At 40.4% G+C, this 20276-nt stretch overlaps 1 protein-coding gene across 2 annotated transcripts in view; it reads right to left on the reverse strand.

Annotated features, from left to right (window-relative positions):
* Positions 1-4758: 4758 nt before the first annotated feature.
* Mdfic (MyoD family inhibitor domain containing) overlaps positions 4759-20276 on the reverse strand; it is a 78563-nt gene continuing 63045 nt past the window's right edge. For both annotated transcript variants that reach the window (XM_032906927.1, XM_032906926.1), the window contains exon 4: positions 4759-7332. In XM_032906927.1, the coding sequence (XP_032762818.1) occupies positions 7085-7332 (248 nt within the window). In that variant the 3' untranslated portion in view covers positions 4759-7084. The remainder of the gene's footprint in view (positions 7333-20276) is intronic.

A 20276-nucleotide genomic window follows, 5' to 3' on the forward strand; every position in this document is an offset into this window, starting at 1 on the left:
ATCTTTATAAACTGGTGATAGTCTCTGGCAGATATACAACCTGGTCTAATAATACAAATTGAGACTGCATATAGAAATCATTAGTGCTTTCCTAATATTATCTCATAAACACAGAAATTCTGTCCCAATTTCCGTTTCACTCCAGGAAATGCTATCAAGTCACCATCCAGGATCTAAACTCCGGGATGCTCAGTTCAATACCCCATTGACTGTAACTACAGTGTGATTTCAGGTTTCAATGCAAATTCAGGCATTATCGCTGTTCTTGTTAGATAGTGAGGTTTCTCTGGTAAAAAAAATCTCTTGAATCAGTGAAAATCCCTTGGTGTACACAGAGCCCTGGGCCTTTTACAGCAACTTGTTGTTTCTCTACTCTGTATTCAGGAGTCTTACAGCTTATAATGAATGGCTGTATCTCTGAGGCTAACTGTGGCAAACAACTTAATATCCTCATTCCCTTCAATCAGTAAATATAAAGATCTGATAAGTACCGCAGACGTCTGGCTTCAGCAATATTGTCGGTATGTGTTTGCGTGTTTACAAATTTGCCGAGGAGCAGGACAAGTTAATATTCAACTGTATGATCTTTCAAAGTGTCACATGGAGAAAAGTAATGAGCCTTTCAAATCAAATAGATTGAATTACTAGGAGAGAAGGCTAGAATCACACGGCGAACGTATCTGTACTGAAAGATACGCGCATATAATGACTCTTTCCAACTCACCTTACAGGCCAATAAATAAAACTACATCAAAGTAATTTAGGCGCAGCTTGAATTATTTGTAATGAATAAATAAGGAGAGCCTAGCTTTCGTAAATATTTATAAAGCAAAATAATCTGAAGTCTATATAGCAATCACATTTTTTAGTGAGAATACGTGTAAGTGGGTTTATTTTGAAAGGAAACGTCCTACTCCCGTGTCATAACCAATTAAATTCTCCAGGTAATGACCCCATTTGCATAGTGAGCTGAACCCACAAGTGGGAATTTTAATGGGTACACCACCTGACTACAGTAATTGGGAGTGACACAACTTGAACTAGTTTTGTGCTTACCTCACTGAAATTCCACTCAGATTATTTTGAATGTCAAGCTACAAGTCAAATTCCAACATGATGGATTTGTTCTTTTTTAAGCACCAAGTCTGAATAAAAAGAAATGCATGGCGTATCTTCGCTTTAAGTCATCGGTGTGTCTTTCTCCCCATTGCTTCCTTTTCCTCAGTGATTGGAATTTAATTTTATTCATTAATTTGTGAATAATTAGATAAAAAAAGAAATAATGTCCCCAGCAGCTAAATTGCTTTTGGATTGCAAGTTAATGTACTTTTACCAGAATGTGTATTATATAGTTAAACTAGCATAACAGTTTACTAAAATGTAATTGTGTCAATATGCCCAATTATTCTTTCTGATGATCTCACAAAATCTAAGCTAATGAGTATTCCGGGGTGTTCCACTTGTCCCTTACCCTGATGCTGATAAAACGCACTTTCCGCCGAGCTGATCAGAGATAACTTGTCACCTGAAAGTGCTACTTCTAAGATATTCTCTGTATCTCTCGGGTACTATTCATGTCCTTGAAAGAACTGTGCACTCTGATTGAGGGATCATATGACGGCCACATTAAATTATATAATAAAGGAGATTTTAAAACTCTAACAGTCAGACGCATTATGAACTGTGCTTTCCAGGTTTTGGAGGTGACATTTCAAAACCTCTTTTGTTTCACTCCAAGATTGCTTTCAGTCCTGTTTGTAGGTGTTCGGCACAACTCAGCCACATCTGTAATTGGCATAGCATCCAGCAGACAGGCTCTGTACATCTTTACACTGCAACCTACCAAGTTAAGAAATGGATTGGTTCAATATAAAACAGCAGGCTGTTTTTAGACATAGTTACTAGTGCACAAGCTTTAATATGGCTTGGCTTCATCCTATAATGAGATCTTTTGGTTCCCTGCTCAACAGACTTTTATTCCTTTGGAAAAGGCTATGAACTATGTCAAGTGGCTCGGAAGCCCTTTGTCCACCCCTCTTTCTTGGCTTTGGAATGGAATTCCTTTGCTTCTCTACCCCTTTATGCATCAGACAGAACTTAAGAACCCTTTCAGTTTTTTTTTTTTCAAGTTAAACTTAGAATTTCTGTGTTTGAATTTGCTTTTCTCCAGTTTAAAAAAAAAAGAATAATTACTTTCTCAACCAAATTTCACAAAAGGGGGCTGCTTCGAGATAAACGCCTAACTGCAGAGCTCTGCTCTGTCTTTAGCTGATGCAAATTTCGTTCCAGGTGGCTAATGTGTCAAAGGATGGTCTTCCTAAAATGATTTCTTCACAGCCACTTCCCAAATAGGTAAATGATTCTTGGTTTGTACTCATCAAATAGGCTGAGAGGATGCTATTTGATAGAAACATAAACAGATATTAATAATGCACAAACAAGCAAGAGGGCTAGAAATGTGAGTTCCTATCTGGTTGGCAGATGTGTAACCGCTTATTTGAGAATTCCTGCTTCTGAGCCTCACTGGAAAACATTCTCCGCTTCAGTATGGTAAGAACAAGATGGGACAGGTCTCTGAAGGATTCTGGTCTCTAGCTAGCTAGGGTCTGGTTATGGCTTTGACTTCACTTCCAGATTAGCTACTGATAGCATTAAAATCTTATATGTAGTATTTCGAGTAAATCCTATATGTAGTATGATCTTATATGTAGTATTTCGAGTCATCTTCCTTCATTTTTTAAAAACAGATCTATCTATCATCTATCTATCTATCTATCTATCTATCTATCTATCTATCTATCTATCTATCTATCATCTATCTATCTTGTGTGCCAGAGGGGCCATGAGTGTACATGCACCACATGTATATAGGTATCCCAGAAGGCCAGAGGATGGTGTCAGATCCCTCAGAACTAGAGTTAAAGGTGGTTGTAAGTTCCCTAATGTGGGTGCTTGTAACCAAACTCAGATCCTTTAGAATGTGGATCCTCTGCAAGAGCAGAAGGTACTCCTCCAGCCCGAGTCCCAGATTTTTAAAGTAAAAGGTGCTGCCACTGCTCACTGCAAATTTTGCAATGGGAAGATTCAGGGTCAATTTAATAACCAGTGACCATTTCTACTAAATCAACTTTCATGTTAGGGCTCTACCACAATGTCACTCCGTTTCCCTAAGTTTTTCTATTTACAACCAAACCTCTAATAATAATCTTAAAGAGTCAGGCAACAATGGAAGCCTCAGCGATAGAGTTATCAAATCCTCTCTGGAGATGTCAATCTTCCTCCGTGGGTTGAAATTTCCTGAGCATCATGTCATTTCCTTGGGATACCTAGTAAATCTTAAATTTAGTCAAGCACATAAAAAACATTCACAGAGATGTACACCGCAAGGAATGCCCAGCAATAACACATGCATGGTTAAAAATGTAAAAAGATGTCAAGGAAATCCTAGCAATATACTACCAATTGTTTCAAAAAATCAGCATGCTACTGCATTAGCATAAGAGGACGGGAAAATAACATTTGATAAAACCTTACTCCTGTGAACCTACAAATCACAAGTAATTGAAAGGAAAGTTTTGAATAGTGTTAAACTAAAAATAATATTAATAGTAATGTTATTAATATATTACTAAATATCATGATTAGTAAATGATTATGAAGATGGAGAAACATAAACATTAAATGGCATTGCGGAAGGCAAGCCATATAATTTCTTGAATGGAGCCTTGGCTTTGTTAGGTACTGATGTGTAATGGATAGAACTTCAGAATCTAGAAATGGAGATTTTATGGATAGAAAATGGCAAGTTATTTTACAAGGTTGCCTTAGCTACTCTTTAATCTATTCAGACAACACCAGCATTTCAGGTGAAGAAAATGGTTATAGCAACCCACTGTGAAGACAGAGAATAAAGTTATTTTTTCTTAAAAAAAAAAAAAAAAGCAAAAAACCAACAAAACATAACATACAAAAATCCAAAAAACTTCTCATGAATAAGTTATACCATTGTTTTTGTAAAATCTCAACCCCAAAGCATCTTAAATATTTGCCAATGCTGTTTTAGGTAGAAAGAGTTTTGACAATGGAGTTGTATGTAAAATTCATTAAATGTGATACCCAATTTTATGACTTGGAATACTTGTGTTTTTGACTCAACGTCAGCGTATACAAAACAAGTTTGTTTTTAGATTCGTAAACGGAAATGAATTCCTTAAGTGAATGAATGAAATCAAGCTAATCTCGTGGGTTGCTCATGACTAACTCCTGCTCATGAGTGGCTGAGGAGGGCGACTCCATGTGAGTTCAGTGTTATCCTGGGGTTATATAGTAAGGTGCCCAGCCATCGTTGAGTACTGTTAAGAGGGAGGGAAGTATGTGAAGAGGGGAGGCGAGAAGAGATGGAAGGAAAGGAAGAAGGGAGAAGATAAGGACCAGAGAGGGAAGGCGGATGTAACGAAGGAAGAAAGTGTGGGAAAAAAGCTTGCACTTTTTACATGCTGAGAATATGTAAAAAACACTGCATTTTGGTATCATAGGGCAGCAATGACTTGCAGACAAATGATTTCCATATATTTCTCAGTTCATTAGCGGCCATGAGTCTTGTGCTATAGACAGAGACTCAGCAAGGGAGACTAGGAAGTTTTCCAAGAAGACATATAAAAGGGTAGTGAAAATTTTCAGTTTTAAATTATTGTTGAAATTATTTAAATATAAAGCAACTAATATATTAATTAGATACAAAAGGATCTTAACACACAATAAGTAGTCATGTATATATTTTTAATTTTAAAATAGCCAGGATCCAGTTTGAAAATATGCCACATTTAAAATGAGACTGAATGTCTAGGTGTAAACTATCGCAATTAGTCTTGACGGCCATAAGATTCAACAAAACACTTTACATACCAAAATTCTGAAATATGCTAAAATCGTTTTCACATTTGCCTATTTTTCTTTTGAATTATACAAGATGCCTTAAGGAACGGCTTGCCTGGAGTAGAGAGCTGAAGAAAAGTCCTACACGTACAAGTATGGAAATTAAATTCTGGTATTCACTAATGCTCTCTGTTACAGAAAAACATTTCTAATGCACTAACATTTTCATTGCAAATCATGGCAAGATATATTCAGGCTTCAGACAAGCCTCTTGGTTAAACAGTTTTACAGGATAACGAGGCAAATATTTTAACAACCATTAGGAGGCTTATCCATAAACAGATGGCTCTTCTTCGTCCTACGATATAAGCACAAGCTAACATCGGGTATATGGAAATACTAAGGTTGCCGTTATACTTGACTTAGCGAATCAAAGCTTCTGTTTCAAAGAATAGGAAGAAGGCAGCTGTCCACTAGCGTCATATTTAAAATATAAGCACGTGTAAATTGCACTAGAAAAGGAGACACACTTGCTTTCCTTTTTCAAAGAATATTTGAAATAGTAATTTAATTGTGAGCTAGGCTAACTTTCAAAGGAAAGACACTGGTGATATTGACATTCTTCATGAATTAAAAAAAAAAAAAAAAGATGTTCAGGTCTCCTTTAAGTTCTAGGCTGACAAAAGGCTTCCTAAAAACGCACTATTTCTAACAATCTAATATTCATCCAGAACTAGAAAGGACCACTAACAAAAACCTACTCCCAAGAGCCTTTGAGGAATTAGTCAATTTAACCAAATTTCAAATCTGGAGAGAAAAAAAAAAAAAAGACACATGTGAGGATGTGAGAGAAACCGAACTCTCCCTTGCACACGAGATCACTCCATCACTATAGCATTAGTCTCATGGCAGATTCATTTCTTCATACTTTAGTATCTTTATAACCTGCCTGTTGGCATAATTTCACACACCATTGGAATCCTAATATCTGCTAATGGTGATAGCCATCCGAGGTCCTCCTGTAGTGGATCCAAAACTTATGTACTTATGAAATACAGCAAGGCTAGAACTACAAGCCAATGAAAATAAATAGACCCACCCCCCCAACACACACACCAACCCTACAAGATAAAGAACTGAGTCTTTCCAAATATAAGCCAGCTTTGGAAAAACCCCAATGAATACTGGGACTTTTTAATCTTAAAAAAAAAAAAAAAAAAAAGCCCATTTAAATAAACGTTGTTAAAAAGTGTTCTACATTTTTTGGTAAAATATAGTTATGTTAACAAGGTATTATGTTTTCATTAAAATTTATAACACTTAAATTATGTGTAGGAAAGTGCATGTTTGCATTAGTTCAGATTTTATAGTTCTAAGAAAGCTGTGTTGCTCCAATGTGCAATGGAGGCAAATTCTTTTCACTTGTACAGAGCGCAGACAGTTCAGGCCCTCCACCTTCAACTTTTTCCTAAATGTAAGTAGCTCTTCCTAGGGCATCCACAATGCCACATCCTCCTCCTCCTCCAGGCTTTCCTCAGTAACCCCTTATTCACTTCTGTTTGTTCCTATGGCCTTTACAGTCCTGAAACCAGCATGCCTTGCAACCTGGTTAACCTTTACCCCTCCCATCCTGCCCTCCTCAGTGATACTTCCTGCTGCTCTGGACAAGAGCAACACCATCTTCCTCAGTGTGCTCTGGACAGAACAAGAGAGGGGCAAAGCCCAGAGCAGACCAGCACGGAGAGTCCCACATCTGTTTAGGGCTCTGCCCCATGTTCGTGCTTACTTAGAATAAAAAAAAAAATGTTTGCTTTTAACCTTTAATAGATAAACAACAAAGTGATCTGGTTTAAATACATATTGAGCAATGTCGCATTTAGAACAAAGAGCTGCTCAGAACGGTTAGGGAAAACAAACATGTCAACAAAAAGAAGACATTTAACATTTCAGGCTGTGTGTGTCAAAATGTCTTCCGATTATTATTCCCCTACGAAGAAGCTTCAAAAACCAGTTAGTTGGTTAGAACTTCACATATTAAATCACACACGACTGGTGAAAGAGGAAGAATTTCAGAGATTACCTAAGAGGAATGAGTTAAACAGTGCAAATACTGAGCTGCTTCCTGGAAATCTCACCATGTGCTTTCCTTTCCCCTACAAGAAATACTGTAAAGTTGTCTCCAGTTTTAGTACAAACAAGAGATAAATCTTTATGAAGGAAAGCAGATGCCACAGCATTCCATGCAGATCTCTAAGCAGTCTGAGGATTCACAACAGGCATCCATGATGCTGCAGTCCATGTCACAGGGGCAGCTACAGTCATCGCCCATCTCGTCTCCACAGCAGCAGCAGCAGGCTTCGGAGGTGCAGACGCCACACGAAGCTTGTCCCAGGACAATGTTGCAGAGGGTCAGGAATTCACAGAACAAGCATGCCAGGATACAGTGGACACAACAGTCTTCATTCGCACGCCAGAGGGACCACGTAGTGAAAGAAAGAAGAAACACAAAATAGGCATGTTAGTCCAGAGACTGAGTCAAAGCTGGTCCAACTCAAATCATACTCAGCCCTGTACTTCTGTTGTTGATTGTAAGCTAGATATACAAGGAGGAGCTCCAGATCAATTCGAGATGAGTCATCTCTGGACATAGAAACTGGACTAGAAAATGGAGCTGTGATTGCGTGTATGTCTGTGCAGGGGTGTTAGATTACCACTCTGACTCACGGTGTCAGGGCTCTTGATCCTAGGTATCCCTTTTCTGTGCATCGTATCAATTGTCCCTACAACATGCTGCTCTCTGCTAAAATAAATTGGCTAAATAGAAAGTTTATTCATTTGTTCCACAGACTGCCTTCAAAACAGGAAAGAGCAAATAGGAGATATTAAACACATTGATCATTAATTAAGAACTTAAACTAGAGGTCATTAAACCGTGATCTATAGTTGTCTTTTCCAACTCTCTCTCTCTCTCTCTCTCTCTCCCTCTCTTTCTGCCACAAAACCATTTACAGACCAACAGTAAGACTCTCTAGTTGGATCCAACATTAATTACTAGCTTTATCTATTTCTAACAAAAGGGATAAGAGGTACCAAGAACGACAAAGTAGCTTCCAGATGGGGACAAAGTCCTTCAATCACTACCATTATTTTCATGTTTTCCTAAATAGCACTTACCATATTTCACAAACTGATGGGAAGAAATATCAAACATCCATCTCATGCATTCTTTACACATGCTGCAAAATTCTTTTTAAAAAAAGGAAATCTGACATACGGGAGGACCAACTGGTGGAAATACTTATTTCTCGATTCCTTAACTCATGTCACAGAACCATGTGACTAATGCTTAAGACATGTGCCAAGATCAAGGACATTTGTACTTGTTACAGTATACATTTTTGGTTATTTTATGGAGTTTTTGTTGTTTATCAGTCTGTTTACATATTGTACAATGTAAGTTATACTGTCCAGGGGATCCCATGCACAACTTCATGGTTGTTGGCCAAGTGCTCTATCTCTGAGCTACACAACCAACCTTCGATAGAGTTTCAGCAAATTATGTGAAAACCGAAGGATAAAGGGAGACTCCAGACACTCCTGACAGAAACTAAGGTTGTTGGTGCGGTTGGCCTGGCTCTAATAGAGAAATGCTTTCCTCGCTCTGCCATGCTGTTATTCTGTAAGCAGCTGTGACCTGACAGGATTATTCCATCTCCATTGTTCCAAGTGTTTCGGGTGAGGGAAAGCAAGCAGTAACCTTCCACTTCCACAAACCTATCACTTGGCATCTCACCAGCTTCCCAACTCCTCAGTTTGTCTGCAGTGAAGAACTTAGAGGGTGGCTGAAATAAAGGTTGAAACACAAAAGCCTTCTACATGCACTGAATATCATGAAGGCAAAGGGGTCTGAACACTGAAAACTCCAGAGCTGTTTGTGACACTAAAGACTTGCAACACATCCTTGTCCTTTTTAAAGTTCCAAACGCACTCCCACACAGAATGCTTGTACAGAAACTAAAAAGAAATGGTGATCGTGAAGAGCTTGCATCTCTCCAATCTTCCCCTAACGAGTTGGCTTTTGGTAGTATACGAACATTTCAAATAACTTTCTTGTTTTTGGTTATAAGAGCATCTAAAGAAAAACAGGGAGTCAATGTGAGTGTTTTAACTGTGAGAGTGTGAAGACGGTGCGAGTCTGAAGTCTACATTAGTCTGAAGACTATGTGAAACCCATGGCCTTGCAAGGTTCCTGGTTTATAGAGCATCTTGGGGTGGGTTCTTCTGATAAGTCTCACACATGTTCACCCCAGTTTCCATTTGATATTTTTTTTTGTTCATTTGATATTTTTTCAGGATGATGTTATTGTTGTGATTTATAAAACATGTGAGAAGTTATAGAGAACTAAATTATCATTAAGAAAATTGTGTTGAAGGTTCCATGTCATGCTGAAGGCCTACAATCCCACCACTTACTAAAGGGAGGATCATGAGTTAAAGGCTATTTCATGCTACATAGTAAGAAACTGTTTCAAAAGCAACATACTATTTAATTGGCAGTATTTCAGTTCTATTTAATGAATTTCAAACAATTGAACTGACCAATTTCAGCAACACTTCAATGAGAACAAATGCAATTCCTAATTTTATACTAGGTAGAATGTTTAAATTTCAAGAATGAGAAAAGAAATTCCTAAACCATAGTCATTTCACTAGAACACTGAGCATAGAGATTCTTTATATATGAGTCATAAAATATGCTTAGGAAGAACTATTTGTGTCTGATAAATCTATCAAAAATATAAAGAGGACAGAATGTTTGTCCCACTGAACATTATACCTAGACCTAGTAAGGCCAAACATGGCGGGGTCCTTGCCTGTAATCCTAGTATTTAGGAGACTGAGGTAGGTGGGTGGCAATAAGTTCCAGGTCAGCATGGGCTACATAGTGAGGCCCACTCTCAAATAGAAGGCAAAATAAAACAAACAAACAAAAGACACTTCATTGACTGAGGGAAAAAAGAGTGAATTTTAATATCTACTTGTGCTCTTTACTTCATGAGACTGGAATCATCCTGCATGAAGTCCAGTGAGAAGTACATTTTTCTCAGAGGACATGAGGTTTGAATTCTATGGTTCGTTTTCCTGTTATGAGGCATCTTAGTTGATGAACACACCAGATCTGATTTATCCTCGCAAATCTCTAAACATTCGGGTTGCTCTTGGAGTTCTGCTTGACTAAAAATTGCTTTTAGGGAAAACTGCAAACAAGTTCCTGAGAGCACATATGCTAAAGAGTGGGAACACGGATGCTAAATGAGTGGTCGTGGGAATCAAGTTAGGGTATTGTATATGTTTAATATTATTGGGAAATGGAATTGAAAATTTTCCCCCAAAGCAACTGCCCCGTTGTTTCTCCTAACAAAGCAAGAGATCGTCCACATCTTCATCAGTCATTGAAACTGTCTCACTTGGTCACATGACAAGTCATTGAATTTGACACCGAACCCCTAGAGAGGTGTATTTTTGCATTTGCTAATACAGACTGTTCTCATTTCTGTTGACTGTTCAAGTTTTCTCTTCATTGAAATGCATTCTCACTGAGTTCATACTGTTTCCGCGTTTGCACTTTTCCCTCATTGATTAGTATACAAGTTTTATAAATTCAGACTACAATCCTATTGTGAAATGAGATGGACTGCTCAGTGTTGAATGTGTGTTAGCTAAAATAAAGCAACAGAACAGAGAACTGACCTAATCTTTAGACTTCGAGCATTTGAGGTGCTGGGGGCTAAAGCTAGTCAAATCTCAGAGCAGCTGTAGAAATGGCACTACATGGTCAAGGCAGTGAAGTACCTCAGACAAAATGAGAAAACAAGGAAAGAAGAGTAGCAAATATTACTAAGATTTGGTAGAAGAATAAACTGATCATTTTCAGGATTTCTGCTTTACTAACAAGTACCTAAAGAAGCTACAAATCAAAACTGTGATGATTACAATGACATCAGATAAGATATCTACACAAGTGCGTTCATTTTCTACTTATTCTCCATAGAGAAACAGAAGAAAGGACCCCTACATCCTACCACATCAATTACACAGTTGTATTTATTACTTGCCAAAAAATTTTTTTTGCCTTTTTTTTGTTCTCAGAATTATGACTCTGCACAATGAAAAGCTTATAGACACAGAGAACAAAGATGTGTTACAGACCTAGTGCTTACCCTGTCTAGAGGAGTCAGAGACCACAACGGTAGGGTGGCAGAGACATGTGAAGCAAAAATGAATTGTAAGAATTGTCATGTCAGTGTGGTAGAGCAGGCTAGCGAGACCCACACTAGGGATCTAGAGGCAGAAAGAGCTAGATTTCCAGAGCAGCCTTGGCATTAGAGAACAATGCCTCAAACCAACAAACAAAACCGGCAGCAAAAGAGGAAGGAAACTGTCAGGTTGAGGTAGCATATATTATAATGACAAAGAAGGAGCTTCGTGAATTTAAGGCGAGGCTGGGCTGCACAGAGAGACTCTATCTAAAAAGAAAAGGAAAGAAGGAAAGAAGGAAAGAAGAAAAGAAAAAAAAAAACAAAACTAAACAAAAAATCCAAAATAAACAAACCAAATTTGGGAAGAAAAGTAGAGAAACAAAGTTTAAAAAAGATGAACTCTGCCTGTATGTGGTTCACGTTAAAAAAAAAAAATTCCTTTTCCCTAGGTCCTTGAGGTTTTCAGCTTTTATGGGTTTTATTTAGTCATGATTTGCAGTTTTTACCAAAACTGTTTAACCTTTAAGAAGCCAACTGGGTTCTGGGAAGGATGCCTAGCCTAAACTGGGCCAAGCGAGAATTGTGCAATTCAGTGTACTGAGAGGCGGACTCAGCACAAGACTGACAGCTACTGTAACTTTAGGAAAAACAAAGGAACGGGAGGCAGGAAAGAGCTTAGAAGGACACATCAAAAGAGATCGTTAGCACGACTTTTGACTTTAAAAGCATCAACAAATAAAAGAAAAACATACCATTATGAATTAGTGCAGTCACAGTCCCAAGCCAAGGTCACCACTTGCAAGCCTGTGCTGCAGCCCTTCTGAAGGGCTTGCAGCCCCATCCCACCCCTAAGGTAACAATGCAAACCACAAACAGCCCCTTAGCCAATAGAAGAAATTGTCTGTGACTGATCTCAGGAGCCCTGCCTGTTTTGTTGAAAATGAAACTGAAGGTTCTGTTTGGGAGAACAGCCAGTTTATAATGAAAGCATCCCCGATTGATTTATCCCATCAGTATGTTGCCAAACGCACTAGGAAATATCGACATCGAGGAGGAAATCTGTTAGAGCAAAGAGTTGATCAAGTGCCATCAAGAAACAATATGAGTGATACACTCAGGTCCACATGATACACAGTCTTTTTCTTTCATTTCTTCCTCATAAGATGTGGTATGACAGGTACTCTTAATTTCTTGGAACGAAGATACCCGACACAGGAAGTGGAATACAGGAGTGGGCAGGAAGCAGAAAATTCTCAGAATCACCCACAACCCATTTTTGAGTGAAGAAAGATGAGTATGCCTCTTATCTTGACTAATCTATAATAAAGTTTCCTATGACTTAAAGTGTTGAACGTACTTTTCCTTTCTGGGTAACAAGCATGCAAATGAGATGCTGAAGAGCAAAAAGGTACATTAGCATTGGGCAAGCCACGGTAAGTGGTGCTGGATGTCAGCTTGCAGAGGGCTACATCATTAAGGTTTGAGAGCACTGCTTTGGGATCGGTGTTACCATTGGGGTAAAGAGGACCCAGAGTTATTCTCTGATCCGTGGTGGTGGGTGTACACTACACAGGGGCGGGGGCCTGACTGGGCAGTGCATCCCTGAGGTCAGGTATGACATCACTGACCCCAGAAATTGCATCACTACCTTTGCTGCTTCTTAATAGAGAATGGAAAAGTAGGCCAGAGGTCAGTTTTACTTCTGCCAAGTTTCAGCTACAATAGCTGAATGTCTACCCTTTGCAAAAATCTAGCTGGTCGGGCCGGACACAGCATCTTCCAGAGAGTTCTGCTTTTCAAGTACGTGCAGTGTGCGTGGGTGAGGCGTCTTTATGAATTCTGCACAGTAGCTCAGCTTCAGGCAGATGCCCAACTCAAGACAGGAGCTGTACAACGTTCCTGGCCCCTAGCTGTAGACCGACCACCTGCCTGAGAAACAGACCTGGAGGTCACCGCCTACACAGAGCCTCTGGCATATGGCCGTCCCTAGGGCTCTGGGCCATGGCTAGAAAACAGAGGCAACATTTTCCTAATGGAGAGGAAAGTGAGCTAGGGCAGGAGGTTTTTTTTTTTTTTTTTTTTTTTTTTTAGAAAGTTAGCAAAGAGTTAGATTTTCCATGCAGAGATGACTTTGGGGAAATGAACAACCTTCTTCATTATCATCTTCCCCCTCAACAAGTTCAGAATATTAGAAAAAAAACCACCCTGTCCTGCACCCACCAAGGGACTCCTCAGTGGCTTCGATGCCCCATATCCAAACCCTGGGACCCACCTGGTCCAATGGAGAGGTTACTGTAGGTCACAGGCAGATAGCCTGGCGTTGTGTTCCCCCCACCCCACCCCGGTCTTTCTTCTGTTGCCAGCATTGTACACAGCTAATGCACTAAATATTCCAAGCTCTCCCAGATTTGATCCAGAACTTGGTCTCAACTACAGCACTCATCCAAGAAGTCTGTTTAAAGTGTCATTTTACAGTCTAGGAAGACAACATTTATATCAGAGAAATTATTGTTTCATAGAAATTTAACACAGAAATCTGAACAGGCAATGGTACCTCAGGTATTAGATATGTCTCTATGAATCACAACATTTTCATTTTTTATTTATTGAGTATAATATGTGATGTGAATTTGAGCTAAAGGTTTTTGTTTTGTTTTGTTTTGTTTTGTTTTTTTGGCACAGTATACATGGAGGTGAGGACAACTTACTGGGATCGTTCTGTCCACTAAGCACGTGAGTCCTAGGGGTTAAATTCAGGTCACCCGGCTTGGAGGCAACCCATCTTTAGGTCCTGAGCCATCCTGCTGCCTCAGAGATACTTACCTAGTACATTTTCCATGTAAAGTTAAGTCAATATCTGAGTTGAGAGTCGCTAAAATATCAGTGATGCAAATTATAGCCAAGTGTTCACTGAGTCATTCCCACTTAAGATGGCAAATTTGATAGAATGTCACTGTCCTCAGGGACATGATGAACACTATGAAAATATGGAATTAACGGCTGTCACTCGCTAAGTACTAGTAGTGTGATGATTGTGGTGGTGGTGGTTGTGATGGTAGATGTTATGGTGGTTATGGAAGTGGTTGGTGGTGGTTGTGGTGGTTATAGTGGTGGTTGTGGTTGTGATGGTTGTGGTGGTGGGATTTATAATGGTGGTTGTGGGGTGGTGGTGGTGGTAGTAGTATTTGTGGTTTTGGAGTTGGTGGTAGTGTTGGTGGTGGTGGTGTTGGTGGTGGTGATGGTGGTGGTGGTGGTGGTGGTGGTGGTGGTGGTGGTGGTGGTGATGGTGGTGGTGGTGATGGTGGTGTGGTTGTGGTGGTTGTGGTGGTGCTTGTGGTGCTTGTAATTTGTGGTGGTGGTAGTTATGTTTGTGGTCATTATGGTAGTGGTTGTATTTGTGGGGGTGGTGGTGGTGGTTGTGGTTGTAGTGGTGGTGCTGTCAGAATATGGTTCCTGGAGGACAACAACTCTGTTCCTATGTCCGGGCATACTCTGTGGCATACCAACAGGGGCCATTCTCCTCAAATGCAGGATGGCTTGGGAAAAACTGCTCAGATACGAAAGAGGAGAGAGCACCGAAAGTAACTAATTCTAAGAGACAGACACTGCGGAAGAGTGAAACAAAAACTCAGCCAAAAAAAAAAGTAATCTGTGTCTGGCTGTAGCAGAAGATTTAAAAATAATAGTCTAGTTTTCCATATTTCAATGACTATCTGTTTTCTTCAGAAGCAAGAAAGCTGGGAGAAAAAAAGGCAATATTATATTCTTCTTGAATGTATTCAGTGCTATTTTTAAGTTGACCAGTGGTAATATATCTAAAGTAAAGTTGAGTATAATTTTGAATAATACAATGTATATAATACTTTAGTCTCCAGGATTTCTATAAGGTTCAGAAGGTGAGGGTACTTGCCGCCAAGGCAGCTGACCCTAAGTTTAATTCCTAGGACCCATGGGGTAAGAGAGAACTGTCTCTCATAAGTTTTGCTCTGACCTCTATTCTGCATGTGCAAGCAAGTACACACACACACACACACACACACACACACACACACACACAGAGTGCACGAATGCACGCACGTACAGCACCCAATAAATAAATAAGTAAATATAGCATTCATTAAGAAAGCATTGTTTTGCTTGAAAGAGCAGTCGGTGTCAGTTGGTGGCACTGCCTTTTATGCTCAGGACAAAGCAAATGTGAATAAGTCCTCTAGTTTTAATGAAAATATGCATTTGAATAAAAATGATGGAACACTTCTTTCCAGATGCTTAATTTAACATTTTCCCCAATTTTATTTTCCAAGCTGCATCTATTTCACAGCTGAAATTTTGGCTGGCCTCTCGTTACTTATGTCTTTGGTTTAGAAATTGTGCAAGGCCTATTTCAAAAGAAAGCAGTGTTTTAAATGGCAAAAGGCCCACAAGGATGCGCCCACTACACTCTGTGAGGTGACGATGAAGATAATAACAAGTGAAAGTCGTCTATTACAGACACCCATGGAGTTGGCCAGGTTGCCTATATCCGAAATCCCCATGGCAGACTGAAGTACACAAACAACAGTGAGAGAAGGCTTGAGTCACTCAGGCTGAGAGTCTGAGAGGACAGGGATCATGCACAGTTCTCTGGACCTTTGACTTGCCGGGGCTTAGCAGGGATACAGAGGGTGCCTCTGCCTTCCAAATTGCATAAAAGTCCCAAACAAAGCTATCTGTGAAGCGGGGCCCTCTCCTACAGAGGCAGGGCAGCTGGTCCAGCAGGAGGCACTACGTCCTACGGGCAGGAGATGTCTGGTCTAGGGAAGGCCCAGGATGTGTTCCCTCGCCTTGACAGAGGGGACAGGCCCCAAGCAAAGAGTCACAGCAGTCTAACACACACACCAGGCAAGATGAAGAGACAGGCAGTGTGAACAGCTACCCCGGGACAAGACACCAAAGCACAATTCAAAGCTGTGCGCAGGAGGTAAATCCCATTATTTATGGAATTAATTTGTGAATCAAGGACGGCTGTCAGTCTTTCCACATCACCCGTTCTCAGCTTGTCTCATCTATTCACGGAATGTGATGTTTTTCAAAGGCACCATCGCAAGCCTCAGATGAGCAAGACAGCGTGACACTAAAATTATAAGGTATGCATATCGCCACTTGAATTTAGTCCCCCAACATTTCTGAAACCAAAACAACCAAGAGGACATGTTTGGGAGTGTCCTAAATGTGACAGCCGTGGTTTCTTGGCCTGCTAAACAAGACGTCTTGTAGGCGTGTCGACGACTTTAAATTGTGGAAGAGAAGATAAAAATAAAAACCCTCCCCCGTGAGCTGCTTCCCAGTCCCCTCAGCTCTTCTTCCCTGCCACCCCGCAGCTGAGGCTTCCCTCAGTCACAGCTCATTACTTACTTCTGCCATTCACACTACAAAAGGCAAGGCTGTAAGTTTGCAGGTGGTGAAGGCTGTTTGTGTTTGTTTGAACAAGCACAACAGGGAAAAACATACTTGGGGGCACACAGACAAAAGGACTGCAGCGAGGAATCATCCTTCTGTCCTCCCCAAGTGTCACAGTTGGGAAATGCCATGTTATTTAGGAGGACTGATGCTAGGAAGCTTAGACTGGCTTCCCTGTCTGGCTCTCTCACTAATGGATTACGAAATCTTAAGCAAGTCATTTGTCTGTGTGTTGGTAGGCATGAAACACAGGGGTAATAACTGCCAAGTTCTTTTTAAGCACCAGGACTCAATCACCATGGTACCTGTTATCCAGAAGAATAGATTTTTAAATCTAGCTTGGGGTCTTCTCTTGACCTTGTTGCTGGTTTTGTACTTATGGCAATATTCATTTCTCTTCTTAAAAAGGGTTTATTTTTATTTATGATAAAGACACAGAAAGACAAAGATGAAACAGAGACAGAGACAAAGACAGTGACAGAGACAGAAAGACATGTATAGAGAGATAGCGTAAATATGCCACAGTGTGCAGGTCCTCCAGAAGTCCTGGTGAGTGTCAGATCAAGAGCTAAATTTGTAAGTGGATGGGTGCCTTCTGTTGTGGGTGCTGAGAACCAAACACAGGTTCTCTGGAAAAGCAGCAAGTGTTCTAAACCTCTGAGCTGTGTCTCTACTCCATCAAGTTCCCAATATACATACCTGTGTGTATGTGTGCCTGTGTATGTGCGTGAGTCTGTATGTACGCATGAGTGTGTGTGTGTGTGTGTGTGTGTGTGTGTGTGTGTGTGTGTACAGATGTGTACTGTGAGTCATGAATGCAAACTGAAGCCAGAGGAGGACATCAGGTGTCTTGCTATCTATCTCTCCCCTTCATGCCTTCAATACAGAATCTCTTACTGAACTTGGAGCTCAGAGTGCTGGAGCTGGTCTGGCTGGTCAGACAGCACTGGTGAGCCTCTTGTCCCACCCCTAATGTGCCTCCTATTACAGGTCTGTGAGTCACCACACTCAGCTTTTACATGGGTGCTAGTGGGCCAAACTCAAGTCGAATTTGTTCAGCAAGCATTGATCAATGTCCCCAGACTCTGCCAGTTAATCTCTGTCCTGATACTTACAAAAAAAGTACAATGGGCAACTAATTAATGCTGAATAAAGGCAGACAAAAATCTGGCTATGCCTGAGGACTGGATATCCATACTGTGCACGGGTCATAAAGTACCAGAGTCTTCAGGCAGAGGACGCAGGCTTCGAAAAAATGTTGGGCAACGGTCAACATATAAGCTACATTCTTTTGACCACAAGACATACAAGGCAGGTAGTATTAGACAGAGAAGACTCTTGAAACTGGTAAGATAGTAATAAATGTGAAAAAATAAACCAGATGACAAAATACTGTCACCATTTTTTCTTAGCAGAGGAACCCAGAGATAAGACCTTGGTGGTTAAATTCAACAAAACTCACTGAGCATTGGCTTAAGAGACAGACACTACTCTAAGTACATAGACAAATCCCAAGGACATGATGTTAAGAAGAGCATAGTAGCAATATAGTATGACACATGGTTCAGCTAGAGCCATAGTGCTACAGGAGAGCTGATATAGCAGGCTGCTGCCATGCTGCCTAAACACTGCCTTACTTCCTATTTCCCAAATACTGCTAGTAATAGTTTACAAATATATCTTCATTAAACACAAAATTGTATAGGAGAGCTGTTATGATTATCCCTAAAAGTGAAATGAATAGAAGAATTCCTGTCGATTCAGATTTGTAAGTTGGAGCTGGGAAGGATGAGAACACAGGGTTGATGGGGAAAGTTAGATGGATACATGAACTATGCCTTAAAGAAGGACATGCTAATTGCGACAAAAATAGGGAAATGATGCATGCAGCCAGAACGTTATGCAAAGGAATACAGCAAGGATGTGCTGTAGCTTTTTTCTTTTCTTTAAGTAATATGATGACTCAATTTTGTTGGAGCTGCATTAATCAAGAAGAAATCCTTCAATTTTCTATGTCAGAAGCAAGGAGTCACAGAGGACAGGCAGTCACAATCACAGGATCAGGAGGGTCAAACAGGTGACTTTAAAGAGATATGAGGCATTAGAGCGATATAAGTTGACACGACACTGGTTGAGGAAGAAATGAAAAGAGAAGAGTCGCGTGTCACTTCCTAGCCTCTGGAGTCATTCACCGATGAAGAAATCTAGATTTGATATAAAATTGATTTTCAGTATGACATGTCATCGATATGAGACATGTTAATCCTGAAGATACTCAAATGGGGGGTATTCAAAAGGAGAAGATGCTGGCCTGAAGCCCGAGGAGAAGCTAGATCTGTAGGGAGTGGAAGGAACTACAACTTTCATAGTGAATGACTTTGTACAGTTTCCCAGGGAAATTATGCCGGGTGACAAGAGAGGAACAAGGGAAGAAGAGCTAAGCTATCAGAGATGAAAAGTTGCTGTGGAATGCTGCCCTTTAACTAGTGCATGACTACTCATGTCTTGAAATCACAACAGCTACAATTATCTCCATAAAACCCTCCCAACAGCTACAATTGTCCCTATAAAACCCTCCCAAGATAGGGGCCACTAACATTCCCTTGAAGAGAAGAGGTGCGTGACGTGGCTCTAGTGGGGCCTTAAAGAGTAAATATTTGGGAGTGGGGCTTTTCCTACATCTCACCACCTATAAGTTGCCCATAATCCTCGGTGAGAGTCCTGCAAGCAACCCCAGGGAAACTCACTGTTCACCAAGGTAACTTGAATGCAATTATTCATTTGATCTGTCATGGTCCTCTATCTGGAATGAGCAGAAATTTGTATAAGTCTCCCCGGGAAAACTCACACAAGAACAGTTAATAAGAACAAAAACCTGGGGAAAGAAGGTACCATGAAAGAGAAAGATAAACATGTTTGAAAGGGCCAGAGAAATTCCAGGGATATGGTGGGAATGTATGTGAATAGCGGCGGCATAGGGAGTGTCTGAAAATTAACAAAGCAGAGGCCCCGAACTTAAGAAATCTATCTGCCTATGTAACCAGAATGAGAAATGTAACAGAATGAGCAACTGAGGAAAGATCCTAAACACATACTCACATGCATACACACACATGCACATAATGCATGCATATGTTCACATATGCTCACAGGCGGCATACACACACAACCATACATGTTCACATGCATGCACACAGAGCTCATATCCATACACACACACACACACACACACACACACACACACACACACACACACACACACACCCTCACATTTCTAAGTAGGAGCTCATCTCTGGTCACTATACTCTGGAAGAATTCCGATAGAATCAGGAATGGTTTCTCCAGGAGTGTTTGGAAAGTATTCACTGACAAGGAGTGGGCTACCACAGGAAGACAGGCGTCTCCTGCTTTGAAGTAAAGGGAGCCTGCTGAGGCCGAGGTTCAGGTGAGCCTGAAGGGAGTACACGGTACAAAGACCTTGAGGAAAAGCTGGTGGCCTTTTCTGTCTTTGTAGAGTGGCAGAACGAGAGAGTCACTGTGTAAAACGGGAACAGACTGCTTGTCTTCATGTTAGGAACACTGAATTCCACAGAACAAGTACTCAAAAACTGTGTCAGAGGAGTCTGAGGCACACGCACTCTGCTGAGACTCTAAGGATCCTGTTTAGACCTAAGACCACAGGAGAGGCATTTTAAGGCCATC

This window comes from Rattus rattus, chromosome 6, assembly GCF_011064425.1.
Source record: "Rattus rattus isolate New Zealand chromosome 6, Rrattus_CSIRO_v1, whole genome shotgun sequence".
Classification (NCBI taxonomy): domain Eukaryota; kingdom Metazoa; phylum Chordata; class Mammalia; order Rodentia; family Muridae; genus Rattus; species Rattus rattus.